Source organism: Cyprinus carpio, chromosome A24 (genome assembly GCF_018340385.1).
Source record: "Cyprinus carpio isolate SPL01 chromosome A24, ASM1834038v1, whole genome shotgun sequence".
NCBI lineage: Eukaryota > Metazoa > Chordata > Actinopteri > Cypriniformes > Cyprinidae > Cyprinus > Cyprinus carpio.
The window spans coordinates 392792-412046 of record NC_056595.1 but is presented as its reverse complement, the minus strand read 5'-3'; the positions used below and the strand labels follow the sequence as shown (position 1 = coordinate 412046).

The following is a 19255-nucleotide window of genomic DNA, read 5'->3' as shown; positions in this document are numbered from 1 at the left end:
AGACAGATGCTGAGCACATGCACAATCTCTCTCTCTCTCTCTCTCTCTCTCTCTCTCTCTCAAAAATAAAAAAAATATCACAAAAACGAATTCAAATAAATGTTGTAATTCATTCAAATAAATGCAGTCTTCCCTCACTAATTTCTCCTTGTGTCTGATTTGAAGTGAACAGAATGATAGAGTGCACTACTAAATAATAATGTGCATAATGGAGGGATGCGTCAGTTGATTATTGCCACCATGTCGTGCATTAAAATCGAGTAGTGCACTGTGCACAACTAGCCGTGGATTATTATCCTGTAGAAAGCACATAAATTTCAACTCACCCAAAACTCATGGTAATCGCTGGACTGAATGTGTTCCCCACAGAAGACTTTCACTGTCACTCTCCAGTCTGCTTACAGCAAAACAGCTCATGTAAGAAAGTGAGTATATAAATAAATACTATATTTAAATATTGAGAGATGCAATTTCACTATTAAATTAAAATATAAATTAATATTCTTACACAACAGCCTTTGTGTCAGGTGTCTTTTAGAACAAAAAGCTTTAAAGAAAATATAACAATTTAACAAGTCTAACTGGCTAAAGTGCCTCTAAACCAAACGTGCTTTCAATTTAATTTAGAATCTAAACAGTCTGAATAAAATGATGGGAACAACACTTTCATTTTTATTCATGTCATAAATGTGTACGCTTCATCTCATTTAGGCTTTTATTCAGCAGTATCTGGCTGATCTTTTAACACCTTACATGCCAACTCACAATTTTTGATCTTCTCAGGGTGGTCTCTTAGCTGTTTCCAAAAACACAGCTTCGTTTCAGGGATGACAGAGCCTTCTCATCATATGCTCCAAAACTGTGGAATTCTCTCCCAGCTGACATTAGGGATGCAAACTCATTAGATATTTTTAAAACTTCTCTTTTTCAGGATCGATTTTACTTTGATTCGCTTTCTATTGTGTTGTTTTTTTTTGTTGTCTTGTTATATATAGTGTATTGTCTTATATTGTTGTGTTTGCCTTTGTTTACAGCTTTTATGTAAAGTGCCTCTCAAATTTACTGCAGACCCCTTGCGACCCTCTGGGTGTCCCCCCAATTTGAACCCCCCCACACTAAATGCACATTTGATCTCAGATTATGAGATCATGATTTTTAGTGTAACTAAAATATATGAGATCATGTTATTTTTTTTTTTGTTTTTTAATTATACTCGTTACATACTGGAAAAGTGCACGAAAAAAGTTCTCATACCTTGGCAAGTTTCTTTGCATGAAGTTCTTGTTGATACTCACTGATGTCCTTTACAGATATACACACACTCATATCATTTATATATACTGCTGCTTTGCGGAGGGTGGAGACAAGGGGAAGAACAACATACTGCACATTCATGAATAACCACATATTTTGCTGCCATTGAAATTAGAATTTGCACTTTATGTTGTTCAAATTCCACTTTTAATTTTCCTTAAACAAGAACAATTCCAAATTTGTCATCCATGATGTAAACAGAAAATGTAATGTAATAATATATGTTAAATGAATATTTGGAAATTAGTAAATATAGAAAGAGGACTACAGCATTTCAAATAATAAAGAAACAAAGTAAAGCACACACAAACATTGTAGGTTGATAAATTAGATTATTAGATCCTCCAAATGGAAGAATCATTCACATTAAGATAGTAACATGTATTATAAAAAAAAAAAAAGTAATTGGGTTAATTTTGACTTCCTAAAGTCTTTGAAGGATAGTATAGGCAAACTTCATGCTGTCTCTCACTTCCACATTTGACTTTTGACTTTCTGGAATAATACCAAACTGTTGAAACATGTCTGAGCATGACAAATGTTTTTACACAGGCAACTTAATCAGTCATCGAGTTTTATGACACTTTATGTTTTAAACTGTTTATATGTAAGAATTAGCATGTATTAATCTTGTATTAATCACTTTCTCATTGCTAATGTTTAAACAGCTTATATTGAGAAAAAAAAAACATTTCCTGAGTTCCTAGGTTGTCTATGAAAGCCTATAAACTGATTTTATGTTAAGGAATGGGGACGTTTTTGCTGGTAAAATCAAAAGGGTGTTTATGCGTGCTCCCAAGAGCCTCTCTTTTGTTCTGACACATAAAAAATAATGCTAATATTTTCAACAGTAACTTTAGAGGACGATAATAACACATCTTGCATATTTTAATAGAAAATATTTCATATTTAATGCATATAGTACACAAAACTGGAACTTAACATAATTGGTCCCAAACCTTGAATAGACTTACCTCATTAATTTGAGATTGCTCCTGCAGGAGTTTTTTGATTCTGTAATCGTGTTCTTGAATTGTTTCACTCAATGCTAATATATTATCTACATTGTTTATCAAATGCAGGAAACTGTACCTTTCTGTGAGTGTTTTAAATGCACACAGCTTAGAGCATTCATCATCCAGAACCCTTGATTGGCATCTACCACCGAGAAGATTTTGACATTTAGCATGTTTGATAAGACCTCTTTTACCATGAGTAGTGGGTAGTGTTCATGTTTTAATTCCCTTGTTTAGGTCCTACATGCAGATGTTATCCTGGCACAGAAGTTTTAAAGTATGTCACACACCCTTTAAAGTATGTCACACAGCCTATTAAAGGTGTGTAACTGGTTTTTAATACAAGCAGTCTTTATTACTTGCAACTGAAAGGACCTCACCCACACACAGACACACACGCAAAGCCAAAACAAACAAAGGCTGTAGTTAATTATGACTTTCTGCTATTAAATGGACCGCCAAAAGGCATAAAATCACATGTGGTTCTTAGAGCACTAATTCACTAGTTTGAGGCAAAAACAACATCAGTGCTTCTCAAAATCATGATTTATGCTTAAAATATTTTATTCTGTTTTATTGAAAATTAAGACAGTATTGTGTTTGTGGTTAGGAATTCATGTTGATAGTTGGTAACCAATGCAATTGCCGTAACACAGTAACAGTAATATTTTGAAAATGATCTGAATAAATGGTGGTTGAAATCACAATGCTGCATGAACTCAACCAATCAGCATGTTTAGCGCCCAAGTCCCACCCACAAAAGTTCTGGACCTTTGAAAAAGTCTACCTCACGAGCAGGGACTTTCTGAGGGGCATTTTTTTTTACCCAGAGCTTTATTTAGATCCTGGTTCCTGCGGTGGAAACACACAGAGTGCCAGCCCAAAGTCCCTAGTTCCTAGGGTAAAGTTCCAGCAGTGGAAAAACGGCTTTAGTGTCACATATTCAACTATTACACATATAACGTCTACACAAATATCCAAAGTTTCACATTCATTAAGTTGAGGATGTCATAATCATAAATGGACTATTTGTTTTTCCAAATGGCTCTAAACAAGAGTTTAATAAGTAATTAATTAGTTGAATGATGTTTGTTTCAAACCATTTTAATCTGTCCACACCAGAACTTTGACATTTTATGTATTCACATGGCTTCATCCAGCAGCCACCTCTACAATTGTGCATTCATCTTACAGGTTACAAAGTTGTCAGGCTTTGTTGTGTAAATTTTAAATTAAAATTTTTTTAAATTAAAATTTTTTAAATTGATTTAATCTAAACAAATAAAATAATTTGTTTAGCATCAGCTCATATTCAGTTGTTAGCCAACAAATGAAGGTGAACTATTTCATTACTATTAGACAATCTACAGAAAGTGAAACAAGCTAACAGCCAAAATTTTAGGCTGTAGTTTAAATTGAACCTTTTACCTGCATGTGTCACAGCAGGCCAATTGTGGTTCTCAACTTCATCTCATGGATGCAAGTACAAATATAAACCACACACCTTTTACAATAATAGTCTTGACTATGAAACCAGACCAAAAATTTAGCTAGAACTTAAGGACACGTTTACACAAACAACAATGTCAAAACATTCCGTTCACATGGACCCATGAAAATGACTAATAAACACTGTATTATGCATGTCCGGCCAGTAGTTGGCAGTGTCACTTGGTAAAGAAACACTATGCGCCTTCTGACATACTCTTTTTGAACACATAATATGCATGGCTATGCATTTTCACAAATTTGAGTTTCCATTGTTTAATACAGATGTATCTTTTTCAAAAACCAGTATAATTATTATTAAATATTTGCATTTTCAGGCTCCCAAAACTCATGTCATGTAAATGAACAGCCAAAATGGATGGAAGGTTTTTAGTTATTAGTTGAAAATAGTGTCTTGTAACTGATCCCTTAGTTGTAAGTTTTAAGCTCTGTATTTTTATGTTTTCTTGATTTTGTTTGAGCTGTTCTCTATTGTACTGTAATGTGTTTATTTTGGTTCATTTAAATGTGCTTGCTTTCTCTGTCAACTTTGTTTTACTAGCTTTTCTGTATTGTTATTAAGCTCAACGTGTTCTTGGTTTTTCTTTGTTGAAAAGTGTTTGTGTATTTGCTAAATTTAATAAAAGCATATCTTTGCAACCAAAACAACTTCCTGCACACAAGAATTTTACATTACATTAGCATTGCTGATTAAAAAGTTGTGGAAATGAGTTAGAAGTTTCAGATTTATATCTTTACATAAAAATAGTGTTGAAAAATGGCTAAATAAATAATGTCTGAAAAAAAAAAAAAATTATTGAAGCATCCCTATAAATAATGTTTCCTGAGAAAAATAATACACCCATGATTGGTGATCCTGACCTGTGTCAGCCAATTTATCTTCCAGTGATCGATGTTCAACCCAAAAACTTCTGATCGGAGCACCTTAATTTTCTACCAAGCTATAGTATATACTTCTTGTAGAAACAAACCTGAAGTTGAAGAGGTCAGCTGGCTTGACTCTGAAAACCTTGACTGAAATAGAAATAAAATATACTGGTAAAATAATAATAATAATTAATTATAGCCTGAATGCACTGTAAGTCACTTTGGATAAAAATGTCTACTAAATGCATAAATGTAAATAAAGAAAATATCAAGTTTGAGATGTCTGAAATTTATTTTAATTTTAGCAATTTATATATACAGACAATCTGATAATCTGAACAAAATAACCATAAGCAAAAAGAAAAATACAGGAAAGGATTTTCAGAATTTAAAAATACAAAATGGTGAAACAAATTACTGTTTGTTTGCAACATTTTCTCTTTAGTTATCATCCAGTACCCAAAATACTAATTTAAAATAAGTCATGAAGTATTATTGATTTGTTAACTCTTTCCCCGCCATTGAAGGAATTTCAACTTTGCCCACCGAGGAAAAGTTTTGTCAGACCAGCTTTAAGGTAACTCAGAGCATCTTTATTTGCTTCCTCAGCTTCAGCGGTTCTCCTCATTTCCTCCAGCTCTCTGACCCAGTTTTCTTTCCCAGCCTCCTTCACTCTGGGGATGAAGAAGTTGAGATGCTTAAGAGTGAAAGCCGAGTCTGGTTTTAATGCGATCTGTGATAGATGCTTGATGGTCTTGTAAGCATTGAACAGAAGAATTTGCTTTTGATCCTCAAGCTCCTGCAGATCTTTGTCAAGCGAATCCATTATAATCGAAAACCTCTTGGATTTTTCTTTAGCTTGTTCATATTCCTTATTAATGTCATCAAATTCCATCATCATAAATGAGGATTTGATTATGTATTTCTTGTTTTCTTTTACATGTTTGCTGTGATGACACTTCCCAGTGCAAACTGTGCAGTAGCCTTTCTTCATGACTTCACAATTGCTGGGATCAGAAACCCACCAGCAGTCAAACTCATGACAGTTTTCCTCACAGACGGTGCAGGTCGTCGCCTTCCTGTTCTTCCATGAAGCACTTTCAATGGGCACCTTCTCTTTGATAGTGTTTTTGACTTTAATAGCAAAGTTTTTACAGTTTTCAATCTTCTCCTTGTTTTGTTTTATTGCCTCCTGAATCTGAAGTTTTTCGGCTTTTTTCTGCTCCTTCTCCTGAATTCGCAGCTGTAAGTTGCAGATGGCCGCTTCTAATTGAATGCGCTCTATGAGGACATCTGAAGTCATTTCTAAACTTCTTCTATTCATTTCATTCATAGACTGAAGGAAATGCTCCATGCTGTCCATGCTGGCTTCCCAGGCATCGCTTTGAGCACGAATGTGCCGCTCTTGAGTAGGACGGGCGTCAGCCTGCCGATTGTTGAATAAGAAATAAACAGGTTGGTTACTGCGATCTCGTCTACAAGGGATTTTAACTTTATTGATAGCACTGAGGACGTTTTTGGGTGCCATACCATCAGAGTGTGTGATTAAAAACACAATGTTGTTCATAATGTCTTTTCCAAACAAAGACAGAATTGAACCGATAATGTAATGCTGCCTGTCTGAGAGACGATTCTTAGATGCTTCAATCACAAAACACACGGCATCAACTTCACGAACTCCATCAATGCTCTGAAACAGAGTGGCTAAATTCGCAGCAACATCCAGATCTTTTTCAAGTCCTCTAGTGTCTCCGTAGCCTGGAGTATCAATGATGGTAAGAGTTAGGGCACTCTCTACAGGAAAGACCTCATACATGGTGATTTCAGAGGTTTGTGATTCTGATTGATCTCCAGCTTCTTCTTCTGTGATTTCATACCATATTTCTTCATCAAAATTCACCTTTAGTAAGTAGTTTACCATGGTGTTGATGAGAGTAGTCTTGCCAGCTCCAGTCTCTCCCACCAACAGAACAATTTTGTTTTGCTTACTGGTGTCCTTTTTCCCATACGTCCATTTTCTGACTTTCCCATTTTCATTAAGCACTTTTCGTTCTGTATGTAGACGGATTCGTTTTGGAGGTCCTTGATGTATCAGAGTTGATCTGCGTGGTGGAAGACTTGGCTGTCTGTAAAATAAGAAGGCAAATGTTTCTCAGAATTTTTGTGTTAATTTGACCTAATTAGTTGTAGGGCCCTCTGTTCTGCACTGTAAAAATATCAAAGTTGTAAATAAAACTATTGGAGCATTTTTTACAAGAAAATGCAGTTTCAATATTTCTGCTTAATTGTTTCACTTTTATTTCAGTGTGCTACTTGCCATTTCTTTGTAATTGTTTGTGAAAACAATGTGTGTGTGTGTGTGTGTGTGTGTGTGTGTGTGTGTGTGTGTGTGTGTGTGTGGACCACAGGGCTCCATTTCTCAAAAATATTGATCATAGAAAGACAATGTTGCCAATGGTTCTACAATCTATTTTGGCTCAAACATATTTTTGAAAAAATGTAGCACATGACATTAGTGTACACTGAATGTGATGTCAATCATAGATACTTTTATGTTGATGCCACATTTGATTGCTGCAGATATGATAACGTGTCTGCCACCTTTGAAAGGTTAATGTCTGGGTAACTTATGTAACCATATTTCCCTGAATGAGGGAATAAAGAAATTATGTCAGTACTAATGTAATGGGGTCTCCCTATGGAGCCCAGTCCCCTCTGAGTAATACAAGAAATGGCCAATGAATATTGGTAAGAGGAATTTGCATGCCAAGCCACTCTTTGTACATATGATTATATAAGATGTTGGCATGCATCCACTCATTCAGGTTTGATGAGAAGCTGAGAATGTGTCCAGGCCAATCAGAAGTAGTTCAGTGGGATATAACGTCTCTGTTCTCTCCTTCAGGGAGAGAGGTACATACATAACCTTGACGTTCCCTTTCGGTTAGTCACATTCGATGTTAAGCTGATCTTGATGTAATGGGGTCCCTATGAAAAAATGGCAGTACCAATTAACTGTGTTACGAAACCTGGAAATGCAGGTGCTGGCAAGACAGAAGCAGTTGCAAACTGTAACCTTCCCAATGCCCCAAGAAAGCCAGATAACCCTAGTTTAGTTCATGAAAGTCAAGTAGGCAGAACTTACTTAGGGGAAGGCCATTCCTTTTTTTCTTTTTTACACCGCTTTATGTTGTGGAGCAGGGCAACATTCTGCCCAAGAGGAGATTACATGTGGAGGATACACATAAGGATTGGCCAATGGACAGTACTACATACTGCATGGAGGATCCACTGCTGTAGTTCCTAAAAGGAGTGGAATGACTACAAATGCAGGGATTGACAGAAGGAAATCTGTCAAGAGAAAGACATGGGTTTACCTAAAAGGGAATACTGTGCATGTAAAAATACCCATACAAGATTGCCAAAAAAGAGAAACTCGTCGACTGAAAATGCCTGCAAGTCCCCCAACCTCTTGATGGAAGTGAGCTTGGTTAGGAACACTGTCTTAAGGGACAGGATATTAAGTGCAACTGACTTGAGTGGCTCAAAAAGAGCTCTCTGTAGTCCAGCCATGACCACAGAGAGATCAGAGGAGGGGATGGGGTCTTGAGGATTTAGCCTCCTGGCCCCCCTTAGAAATCTGATAATCAAGTGCTTTCCCATGTGCCACAATGCCAGCAACATACACTTTCAACCTGCAATAAGGAAAATACTATAATGATCAGGTATGTCCTGGGGTCTTATTGGTGAGAAGAACACCACTCAATTAACAGACTCCACTTCAGAGAATAAACCTGCCTAGAAGAGGGGGGTGCAGCCTGAGCAGTCTCCAGTGTAAGCTCTCATGATTATCACATCCGCTGCATGATTGAGCTCCACTGGGATGTGAATGGCATATAGTGATTTGAGAATGCTGGAACCAACAATGGGGAAGCACTGCATCACTCATTATCAGAAACTTACATTTGTGACACAGACTTAGAGAAAACTGTGTTTTTTGGTGAAAATGTGGCAGAACAAGTGATGTCAATAGTTAGTCTGTCCCCGGCCCTCCTCCATGCAGGGAGTGGGAGTATCACCACCCTCTGAAAAAGAGCAGTTCCCTCTATCCCTGGGTCGCAGTTTTCCTGGAACACTTGGCAGTGCCCTAAGAAGTGGACTTGACACAATGGCTACGTCCAAGCTGGCAGCAGATGTTGATGCCCAGAGGGGGGCGCCCTCAGCAACAGGCGGACAAAGAGGTTCACCTCGGCAGCTTTGTCATAGACAAATCACACAGAGGTAGGATGTGCTTGAAAGCCTCTTGACAGTGGCGCCAAAAAGGCCAGCCTTGGTAATAGGTGCGTCAAGAAAGTGAATTTTGTTGTCAGCCAGAGATGACATTCCTGCACTACTAATGTAGACATCTCCTCTCTGAGTGACGATGCCGTGACTTTCATTGCTCAGAGAGCTTGCTCTCTAGTGGTCATGGATCAGATTTGATTGTTCCTATATGGTGGACAGCTTATGCCAGGAGTCTCCAACCCTGCTCCTGGAGAGCTTCCGTTCAGCAATGTTTAGCTCCAACCACAATCAAACACCTCTGAACCAAAAAGCACAATCTCCAGTGTTAAATTAACAAGTCAAGTGATGATTGAGCATTAGTGATGAACACCCGCTGTTAACAAGAAGAATCACTGTTGGGAAATACAAACAACAAGAACAGAAAAAAGAGAGAAGAGGCGAGCAGAAACACAAGAACTATAACTAAGTTTCAGCCACAAACTTAGATTAAATCAACTGAAATAAAAGGTATTAAATCTCTCAAGATTATTTAATGATGGAGGATGATTAACAACTCCAAAAATAGCATTATCAACTTTACTTGTTACTAATCAGTTTGACTTTCTGTCAGATGTCTACAAAAGTTCTTGAGGTTAACAGAGTTTTAGCTCTGTAGTCAATGCTGATGTTTTATTTAAAATGTTTTTGCTCTAGTCACCATTATAGTGATGTGTGTTACTTTAAGTTTAAAAAAAAAATTGCAATAGTGTTTTACTAAAAGCACTTGTGCATTGCTAAAGAAACTGATTATTGGTAATGAGCCTAATACCCAGCCAGGCAAGAAATCTTGCTGCAGAGGGAAGACATAAAATTAAAGTCACCTTTGTAAGTCAGTCTTGAGCACCAATAGAAGCCCATACTAGTTCTGTAAGTTCTCTTTAATGTATATATATATATAGAGAGAGAGAGATCACAGTTGCAACAAGATTTCAGTTCTAATTTTAAGTGTCATTGTTTAAAAAGGCTTTATTGTTGCTGTTTCATAATATTTGGTTGTTATGCTTTCTAAAAGTATGCCATAGGCTATGTATAACATTGTGATTTGTTTTGTATACTTTGAAAAGTGGTTGATGATAATTAAAAAAAAAGAAAAATCTTCTGCAGGTTCAGATAGAGTTCAGTTAAAACAATGGGTGTGAGAACTATTGAGTTGATGTTTCATAGAAAGCTGTAAAAGAATATTGGATTATATCAGATGAGCTGATATTTTATTTTGATTTTATCTCATGAATGGAATATAATTGTACTTTCATATATTCCATGTTGATGTTATGTGTGTTTTGTCTTATTTTATACATATAATAGTCTCTTGTCTTTCTAATCAAACCAAGGATATTTGAATTTAAATTCCCAGACTTGTGCAATTTTTACTTTATTGAATTTTTGTGTCCACAGGTAGCGAACAACAGAAACAAGCGCATGAAAATCAAAGTATGTTTTCAGCTTAAGGGGCAGTTTTTTGCTTTTAAAAATGTGAGACGCAGCATGGTGGAATGGAAAAGAGCACAGTGGTTTTAAAATTTAACGACTCGACACAATGTTTTAAAATGTGTCATCATATGTGAGATTCTGCAAAAGATGTGAGCACATAGTTGTAGAATTTCAGAAGTATTTCAACTCACCTGGAATCCATTGTGATAGCAGGACTGAAAGTGTGCACCTCACTGAAGCCCTAGTGCTGGAGCATCTGTCTGAGCAATCAGTTTTGAAATACTGGTTTATTTAACAAGCCTAACTGGTTGAAGTCCCTCCCAACCAAATTTCCCTTCTGTCATCTGAATAGTATGTCATAAAAAGCCAAGAACATTTATGTATGTGAGAAATTTGCACTTCATCCTATGGTGTCATTTATTAGATGTCATTTATTATAGTCATATGTAATTAAATATCTTGAAGAATAAATATCCACTACATAAAACGTTTTCATGCTTTTCATTGGTTTTATTTATGTGTATTTGTGTGTGCGCTTTAAAAATGTTTTTGCTGATTATCGAGAAAATAAATCAAACCCAAACATTAGGCCTGTCACGATATTAGATTTTTAATATCACGGTTATTGTGGCCATAAGAATTCAAGAATATTGATATATTGTGATATCTATAGAAACCTTGGGGGGGGGAGATAGTTCAACAGTGTGATAAATAAATATTAATGGTAAAAATTTACAATAAGATGTCATTTGTTAACATTAATGTATTAACTAACATGAATGAACTATGAACAATATATTTATTACACAATTTATTAATCTTTGTTAATGTTAAAAAGAGTCATTAATTGTTCATGTTAGTTCACAGTGCATTAATGTTTACAAACACAACTTGTGATTTGAATAATGCATAAGTAAATGCTAAAATTAACATGAACTGAGATTAATAAATGCTGTGGAAATATTGTTCATTATTTATGTTATTTATATATGTTAACTAATGTAATCAATAATGTTCATTAGTTAACATTAGTTAAAGAATTACTGCAGATGAGGCATTAAGTGCATGGCACTGCGACCAACTTAACATTTTACAGAGTTTAATATAGCAATGTGCTCGCTCAGTTTTTCAAGATTAGTTTTAATCGTGTAACTGTTAAAAGATATGAACAAATAAGTTACTAAGCACAGGCCGTATTGATTGCAAATACAAAAACAAGACGAGTAAAGAAAATGCGGTACTTATTAAAATAATCGCCCTTTACTTAAATATATGAACACAGAAAACCGCTGTTAACAGGTTAATATAACGTTGCCCATTCTATGACTAGTAAAATAATGGCAACTTACTCTGATGAACATGGCTCTCCTCGGAGTAGCTGCGAACATTGCATCTTCTTCTTGTGTGACAGATGTCAGCGTTAAGGCACAATACTGCCACCTGGGAGCTCAACCAGGTCCTGGCGCTGGAGTATTTACATGTGGTGTTATCATAAGAGAAGTGTTCATTTTAAATATTGCAGTTATTGCTAATACTGGTGTATATAATAACACACTAAATTAACACGATATCGATAATTGTTGCTTTCAATATCACCGTTATCATCAATACCGGTATATCGCGACACCCCTACCAAACATAATGAAATAATTCTCATTTTCAAATGAATTATTGAAGGGAAAAAAAGTAGTATTTACCTTAAATGAGGGGGATACATGAAAGGGACCCTGGTCAGAAATTGCTTAGTGATAATCAAAGATAATACATTAAAGAATAAATTTACAAATATACATATACAATAATTTTAACACTTTTTAGATTCCACTTTGGTGTTTGTGGACCTGGTGGACCTCAATCTTCTACCACAGCCAAATTTTGACGATATACTGTCACGCCCCTGGACTGTTTTGATGTGTTCCTTGTCCCAGTTTCTCCCCAGTCTGATTAGTTTGATTGTTAATTTTATTCCAGGTGTGTCTCCTTAGTTCCCTCATTAAAAACCCCAGTCCATTCTGTTAGTGTTTGTCGGTCCTTGAATGTCATACTTGTTGGATTGTGTGTATTCCCCTGTGATTCCTTGGATTAAAGACTGTGTTTACTGTGAAATCTCCTGCGTCTCCTCGTTCCTCGCTCCTTGCCATCACAAATTGTGACAGAAGGACCGACCAAAACAGTAACCTCCCTGTCTACCCTCCATTGTTGTTTTGAGTTTTTTCTTTGTTTTTGTTTCCGTCGTGTTTTCCCATGGATCCCCTCCTTCGCCCAGAATACCTCTGAGAATTCACTCGGGGCCCACACCAGACTGTTCTGTGTACTGGCAACCCTCACCAACTACCCGGACGAAGCACTCTGTGCGTTCTACGACGCCAATTTGAACATCGCGTTCAGAGCGTTGTCATCCAAGGACGGTCCAAGAGCGAATTTGAATGCCTTTTTGGAGTGGACCCTGGTGAGAAATTGATCTGAGTTCCCTGCTGGTTCCCAGGAGTTTATCACCAGTGCCACTCCTGACCCAGAGCCCAGCCCACCATCTCCCCATGGTACGGAGCATAAGCCCGAGCCCACCGATGACAGACAGCAATTTCCCGGTGCGAGAGCCGGCTACAGAGCCCATCATGAGGGAGAAAGAGGGGGCTGAGTATGGAACAGTGATGGTGCCAAAACCAGGAGGGGGATCTAATAGACTGGGAATCTGAACTGGAGATTGAACTGCCTCCTCTCCTCTCTCAGTCGTCTCTGCTGGTCCCATCCAGCCCTCCTTCATCCTTGGTTCCCTCGTCCAGCCATGAGGGGGCTTCTGATCCTCCAGTGCCCGCTTCTCGAAAATACCCACCCTCCCACCCGCTCCTGCCTCCTCCACCACTGTCGTCTGGCAGCCCTTCTGCTCGCTCTCAGCCCACCATCATTGCGGTGCGAGCCTCATGGGACTGCCATCCTCCAGCATCGCCGAAGTCAGAGCTCGGCCCAACTCGCCCTCTGACTCGGACTTCCCTCGGCCCAACTCGCCATCGCCTCTGGACTCCTCTCCTCTGGCTGCGCCTCGTCGCTCCATCCCACCGTCTCGGTTGGGCTCCTTCCTAACGCCAGCTCCACCTTGGTCCTCTGTTACTCTGGCTCTGCTGCGAAACTCCACCTCCGCCTTGGTCGCCAGAGCCTTCGGCTCCACCCTGTCCCCCCGGATCCTCGGTATCTCCCTGACACGTTGGCTCACCACCTCACGCACCTCATCCATGGCTTCTCCCTCCGTTGGCTCCACCGTGGTTTGACATCATGGCTGTGGCCTGGGTCCAGCTGGACTCCTCCTGCTCCAAGCCCCTCCTGGCTCCTCCCTCCATTGTTTTCTCCCTGGTCTCTGCCTGTTGCCCTCCTCCCAGATATCCCTCCTCCTCCTGAGCTTCCTCCCTAGTTCCCACCCACTCCCTCCCCATGTTGTTTCTACGGTGCAAGTACACTTTATGGGAGGGGGGGGAGTAATGTTATGCCCCTGGACTGTTTTGTTGTGTTCCATGTCCCAGTTTCTCCCCAGTCTGATTAGTTTGATTGTTAATTTTATTCCAGATGTGTCTCCTTAGTTCCCTCGTTATCTTGAGTTTAAAAACCCCAGTCCATTCTGTTAGTGTTTGTTGATCCTTGAATGTCATACTTGTTGGATTGTGTGTAATCCCCTGTAATTCAATAAATAAAAAAAATCTACTTTAAAGAAAATCATGTAGATGGCATTTTGTTAAAATAAAAGAAAATGACAACACAGGCAGTATTTTTATCAACATTAATGTTAACATCAACATTGAAAATAAAAATAATCTTATTTAAAGTAAAGTTATTTTAAAAGGTGGGTTTTTGCAGTTATGCCTTAGAAGATGTTTTTAAATGCAGGAGTGAATTACTAAGGATTTAAGCAGCAGTATTTATGCAACTGTGTTTATACTAGGGGTTACACAGACTAGTCGAGTAGTCGAGTGATCGACTACTTTAACCACTAGTCGGCGCTGTCGGAAACAATCGACTACTCGAGCGTGCATTAACCATAATGCATGCACAGTTTGCCTACAACGCAAATTACAGAATTACAATATTGCGTGTAGATGTTATTTTCTATCACTTTCTCTATGTTACATGTAAAATTAAAATATGTAATTTAATAATTAGGGTGTGCCCGAAGCCGAATACCTCATTCGGAATGGCACGGATAATGTCTTCAAAAATGAATAACGGATAAGGAATAATTCTGCCTGAATATTCGGCTGAGGCTGGCACACTCTGCTGTTTGCTAGATAACAGTTGAGCCATAGGATCAGCGCAATATTATACACAGACCTCTAAAGTCACGCAATAATGAGTGTGTGAAGTGAATGAATATAAACTTTATGAACGAAAAGAGAGCAAACCAAACACCGCATTTATGTTGCCTCTCCGTGCATCTTTCAGAAATCAGAGCTTGGCAAGAGTAATATCACCTTTAATAATACATCATACACGGTCTATTATTTGTATTTATTAAAAGGCAATTATTTAAACCGTAGGCTACGAAATAATACATGAATGAATGGAATAACACAGCGCACTCACCAATCAATCAGCCGTGTTGCGCGCCTCAGTCTCTCAAAAACCAAACCAGTTCTCTCTCTTAAAAGTAGGCTAATAGTCAACTTAGATGCAAATACATTTTCTATGTTTGCTTCTTTATTTTTGGCTGGTTTGCGTGGCACACGCACATTTGTTTAGTAAGTTCAAAAAGACTCGCTTAGAGAATTCTGCGTAATGAAAATGTGCACCTTGAATTCATTCAGTCGTGTTCAAATGATCACTAAACGTTTGTCGTGACATCTCTGCTTATATCAATTTATTTTTTAGAAATGAATAATTATTTTACTTTAACGCAGCATATTTGTTCAGTGATAACTACGGGAAAAAAGATAGTCATAATGGTCTTATCAAGTAACTGTACGACACCTGGTTTTATCCGAAAACAGATACAAATAATTTTGTGACTGTTACAGATACAAATACTGGTTACATGAAAATTAAAATATGTAATGTCATAATTATAAAGTTTTGACAGTTAACGTATATGTAATTGTTGCATTAGGCTATTAATTAATTAGTTAATTAATAAACGTTTATTGATAAAAACTATTTAATGTCTCTTCATTTACAGTAGCATGAACCACGAGTAGTCGGGTAACTCGAGTATTTTTTAAATAAGTAATCGACTAGCAGAAATCAGTAGTCGTGCAACCCCTAGTTTATACTGCAGCAAAAAACAGTCTATTGTATGTAACTGAGGATATGAGAGCAGGTAAAGTAAAATAAACATATTTAGCTGAGTAACCTCAGTGAAGCATTGACTTATTTCCAAGTGTGATGTTTTCATTAGCCATGCGAATTATGCTTAATATGTGTGGTTGATTTCAGCTGCATGGAGTGTCAAGGGCATGTTGCTGTCATTTATTATTGCTCATAATGGCTTTTCACTTGTACAAATAAGAGCATAAAGGGTTATGTCAATGGCAATTTCGAATGACTTGAAATTATGAAACTTGATCAGGTGGTTGTTTTTTTTTCCCTTATCTCTATCAGATTGCAACATATTTGTTAACGACACAATGCACGTTTCAAGCTAAAGCCAAGTCATTCGGCATGGTAGTACATATGTTTTGGCAGTAGATCTGCTTGTTAGGGGGTGTTTTGTCCAATCCAGTCTTGTTTATGCTCATACAACAGCTAATATTCTTACACACAGCAGCATATGCATATTGGCTACAGTATATTGTGATTTCTGTGTCTCCTGCTTTGTTTAGGGGTATTTATCTGATGTCTGTGCCACAGCAGCAGAAGCGTGGCAACCAGGACCCCTCAGCCAGATCAGATAAACTTTTACGACCTAAAAGTATGTAGAGAGAATCTTCCTCCTACTCAATTCTCTCTAAAACAGACACATACTGCTATAGGAAACAACTTATTTCATTAATTTATAGACAATTTTTTCTATGACCTTCCTATCATGCATATCCCCAGGTCATGTTGTTACTGTTGTTGTTTATTGTCTTTTGTATTGTATACTGTTTTATGCATGCTCATGATGGAACCATTCGTTCATGTAATCTTATCTACAGTATACGTAATCTAACCGTGTTAAGAATCTATTGATTGGTCTTCTGATGAAATAAACGAGAGTGTATATTATATGTTGGTACATAGGCAATATATAAGTGTTCTAAGAATCTTTAGTAATTTTGCATCAACACTCAATCGAGTTCCATGTGCAAATTACCATACTCTCAGACAAAGGGTCATAAAACTCCCCAGTATATCCAACCTCCCACTTGGAATGTGAGACTTTCTCATTGGAAAAACCCATCCTGAGAGGCGTGAATCTTCTCAGACCTTAAAGGGTTCACACACAGTTCTGCCCATGTTCTTCTTCTGCTAGGTCTTCTGCTAAATCTTCTGATTGTGGCCCATGTGGAGAGCCTGAGCCGGTGCGGATGTGCCCGGTGGGCTCCAACACATAGCCTTTCAGTCTATGGGTGATAAGGCTTTCTCTTTCTATGCTCCTGTACTTTGAAATTCTCTGCCTCTTGAACTTAGAGACACTCAGAATTATGATGTTTTTAAGGTTCAACTTAGACATTTTTTTTTAAACTTGCATTTGCGTGTTGATTTTGTATTGTTTTTTATTGTATTGATTATATTGTGTTCAGCACTTTGAGAAGCTGCTTTTAAAGGAACTTTATAAAATAAAGTTTATTATTATTATTACTGGCAGCTCATATAAATGTATTAATCATCAACTAATTGTAATTATTTATATACATTTTCCTTTTGAGCTAATTTGCTACAACTGTAACAGCTCCTATAAAACTCCAGGTTGTGGTAATTTACCGCCCTCCTGGGCAAATTTTAGCCACCTACTTAGAGGAGCTGGATTGGCTGCTGTCCTCATTCCCGGAGGATGGCAGTCCACTGTTAGTCTTTGGCGACTTCAACATTCATCTAGACAAGCCTTATGCTACAGACTTCCATTCACTCCTTGCTTCACTTGATCTGAAACGCCTTACCACTACTACCACACACAAATCAGGCAACTAACTTGACTTAATTTACACACGTATTTGTACTGCAGACAACATTTTAGTAAAACCCCAACATATCTCTGACCATTTCTTCATTACATTTAAACTACATTTACATTTACATTTACATTTACAACCCCTATACCAGTTACTTTTAGATGAAACACTACATTTCCTTTTCCTCTCCCATCTTTCCTCCGTAGTATCCTCCTCTCTTCCCTCACCTACCCATTTCTCATCTCTGGATGTGAATGCAGCATCTGACACTTTATGCTCTACTTTAACCTCTAGTCTTGACGATATTTGTCCTCTCTCCTCCAGGCCAGCATGGCCTGCCCCTTCTAACCCCTGGTTATCCAGTGTTCTTTGTGAGCATCGGACCAAACTCAGGGCAGCAGAGAGAAAATGGCACAAATCAAAAGATCCATCAGACCTGAGTATGTATCAGTCTTTGCTTTCATCTTTCTCTGTTGAAGTCCATACTGCCTAATCTTCATACAAGATCAACAGTGCTCCAGACACATGTTATCTCTTCAAAACATTCAGTTCTCTACTCTGTCCCCCTCCACCACCTCCCACCACTTCTATAAAAGCTGATGATTTTGCCACATTCTTCACAGACAAAACTAGAACAACCAGTAGTCAATTCTCAGCCCCCCACACTCAGAGCTTCAACCCAACAACACCAACTGCTAAAACTCCCATCTTCTCCTTCTGTCTCCTTACTGAGGCAGAAGTCGTGGCCTAATGGTTAGAGAGTTTGACTCATAACCCTAAGGTTGTGGGTTCAAGTCTCGGGCCGGCAATACCACAACTGAGGTGCCCTTGAGCAAGGCACCGAACCCCCAACTGCTCCCCGGGCACCACAGCATAAATGGCTGCTCACTGCTCCGGGTGTGCGTTCATGGTGTATGTGTGTTCACTGCTGTGTGTGTGCACTTTGGATGGGTTAAATGCAGAGCACTAATTCTGAGTATGGGTCACCATACTTGGCTGTATGTCACATCACTGTTTTTTTCTTTTAACTTTGAGAAATTTCAAAACTTCTCCTCTCCAGCCATCCTACAGCATGCCCTCTAGACCCAATCCCCTCACACCTTCTCCAAGCAATCTCTCCTATGCTTTTACCAGCACTCTCACACATAATCAACACATCTCTCCTCACAGGCACCTTCCCCACTGCATTCAAGCAGGCTCGGGTAACCGCCCTGCTCAAAAAAACCTACATTAAACACTTCAATTACAAATAGCTACAGACCTGTCTCTCTCCTTCCTTTCATAGCAAAAACTCTCGAATTAATTGTTTTCAAGCAGGTATCATTGTTTCTTTCACAGAGCAACAAACTGGACGTTAAACAGTCAGGTTTCAGGAGTGGCCATTCAACTGAGACTGCATAACTATCAGTCATGGAAGCCTTGAGGATGGCAAAAGCTGACTCCAAATCATCAGTTCTTATTCTGCTGGATCTCTCCGCTGCTTTTGATACTGTCAATCATCAGATCCTCCGGTCCACCCTCTCATCACTGGGCATCTGAAGGATTCCACTTCGCTGGTTTGAATCCACAAGCATTTTGAGCATTATTCCTGCTTGCTGGCATTCACATCAATTCACAAGTCATTCTTTTAGGTTAGGCTATTTCAAGTCAATATAAAAGCAATTATGTTATGTCTAGCATTCTTTGACATTACTGACCATAGTAAATAAATTGGTATCCACT

The 19255-nt window shown here is 38.2% G+C and overlaps 1 protein-coding gene and 1 long non-coding RNA gene across 3 annotated transcripts; both read right to left on the bottom strand.

Annotated features, from left to right (window-relative positions):
- Window positions 1-221: 221 nt before the first annotated feature.
- Window positions 222-1299, bottom strand: LOC109053125. Of its 2 annotated transcripts, none has more exons than XR_006153533.1 (3): window positions 1255-1299; window positions 766-878; window positions 222-412 (listed from the first exon to the last, which is right to left on the bottom strand). It is a non-coding gene; the product is annotated as an uncharacterized LOC109053125 (long non-coding RNA). The 2 variants fall into 2 exon arrangements; XR_006153534.1 differs by having other exon boundaries at window positions 222-394.
- A 3696-nt stretch (window positions 1300-4995) lies between these two features.
- LOC109051390 lies at window positions 4996-10711 on the bottom strand. Its single transcript, XM_042713991.1, has 2 exons — window positions 10652-10711; window positions 4996-6832 (listed from the first exon to the last, which is right to left on the bottom strand). Exons 1-2 carry the CDS (start codon window positions 10660-10662, stop codon window positions 5239-5241), a joined length of 1605 nt encoding a protein of 534 aa, XP_042569925.1. The 5' UTR covers window positions 10663-10711; the 3' UTR covers window positions 4996-5238.
- Window positions 10712-19255: the final 8544 nt, after the last annotated feature.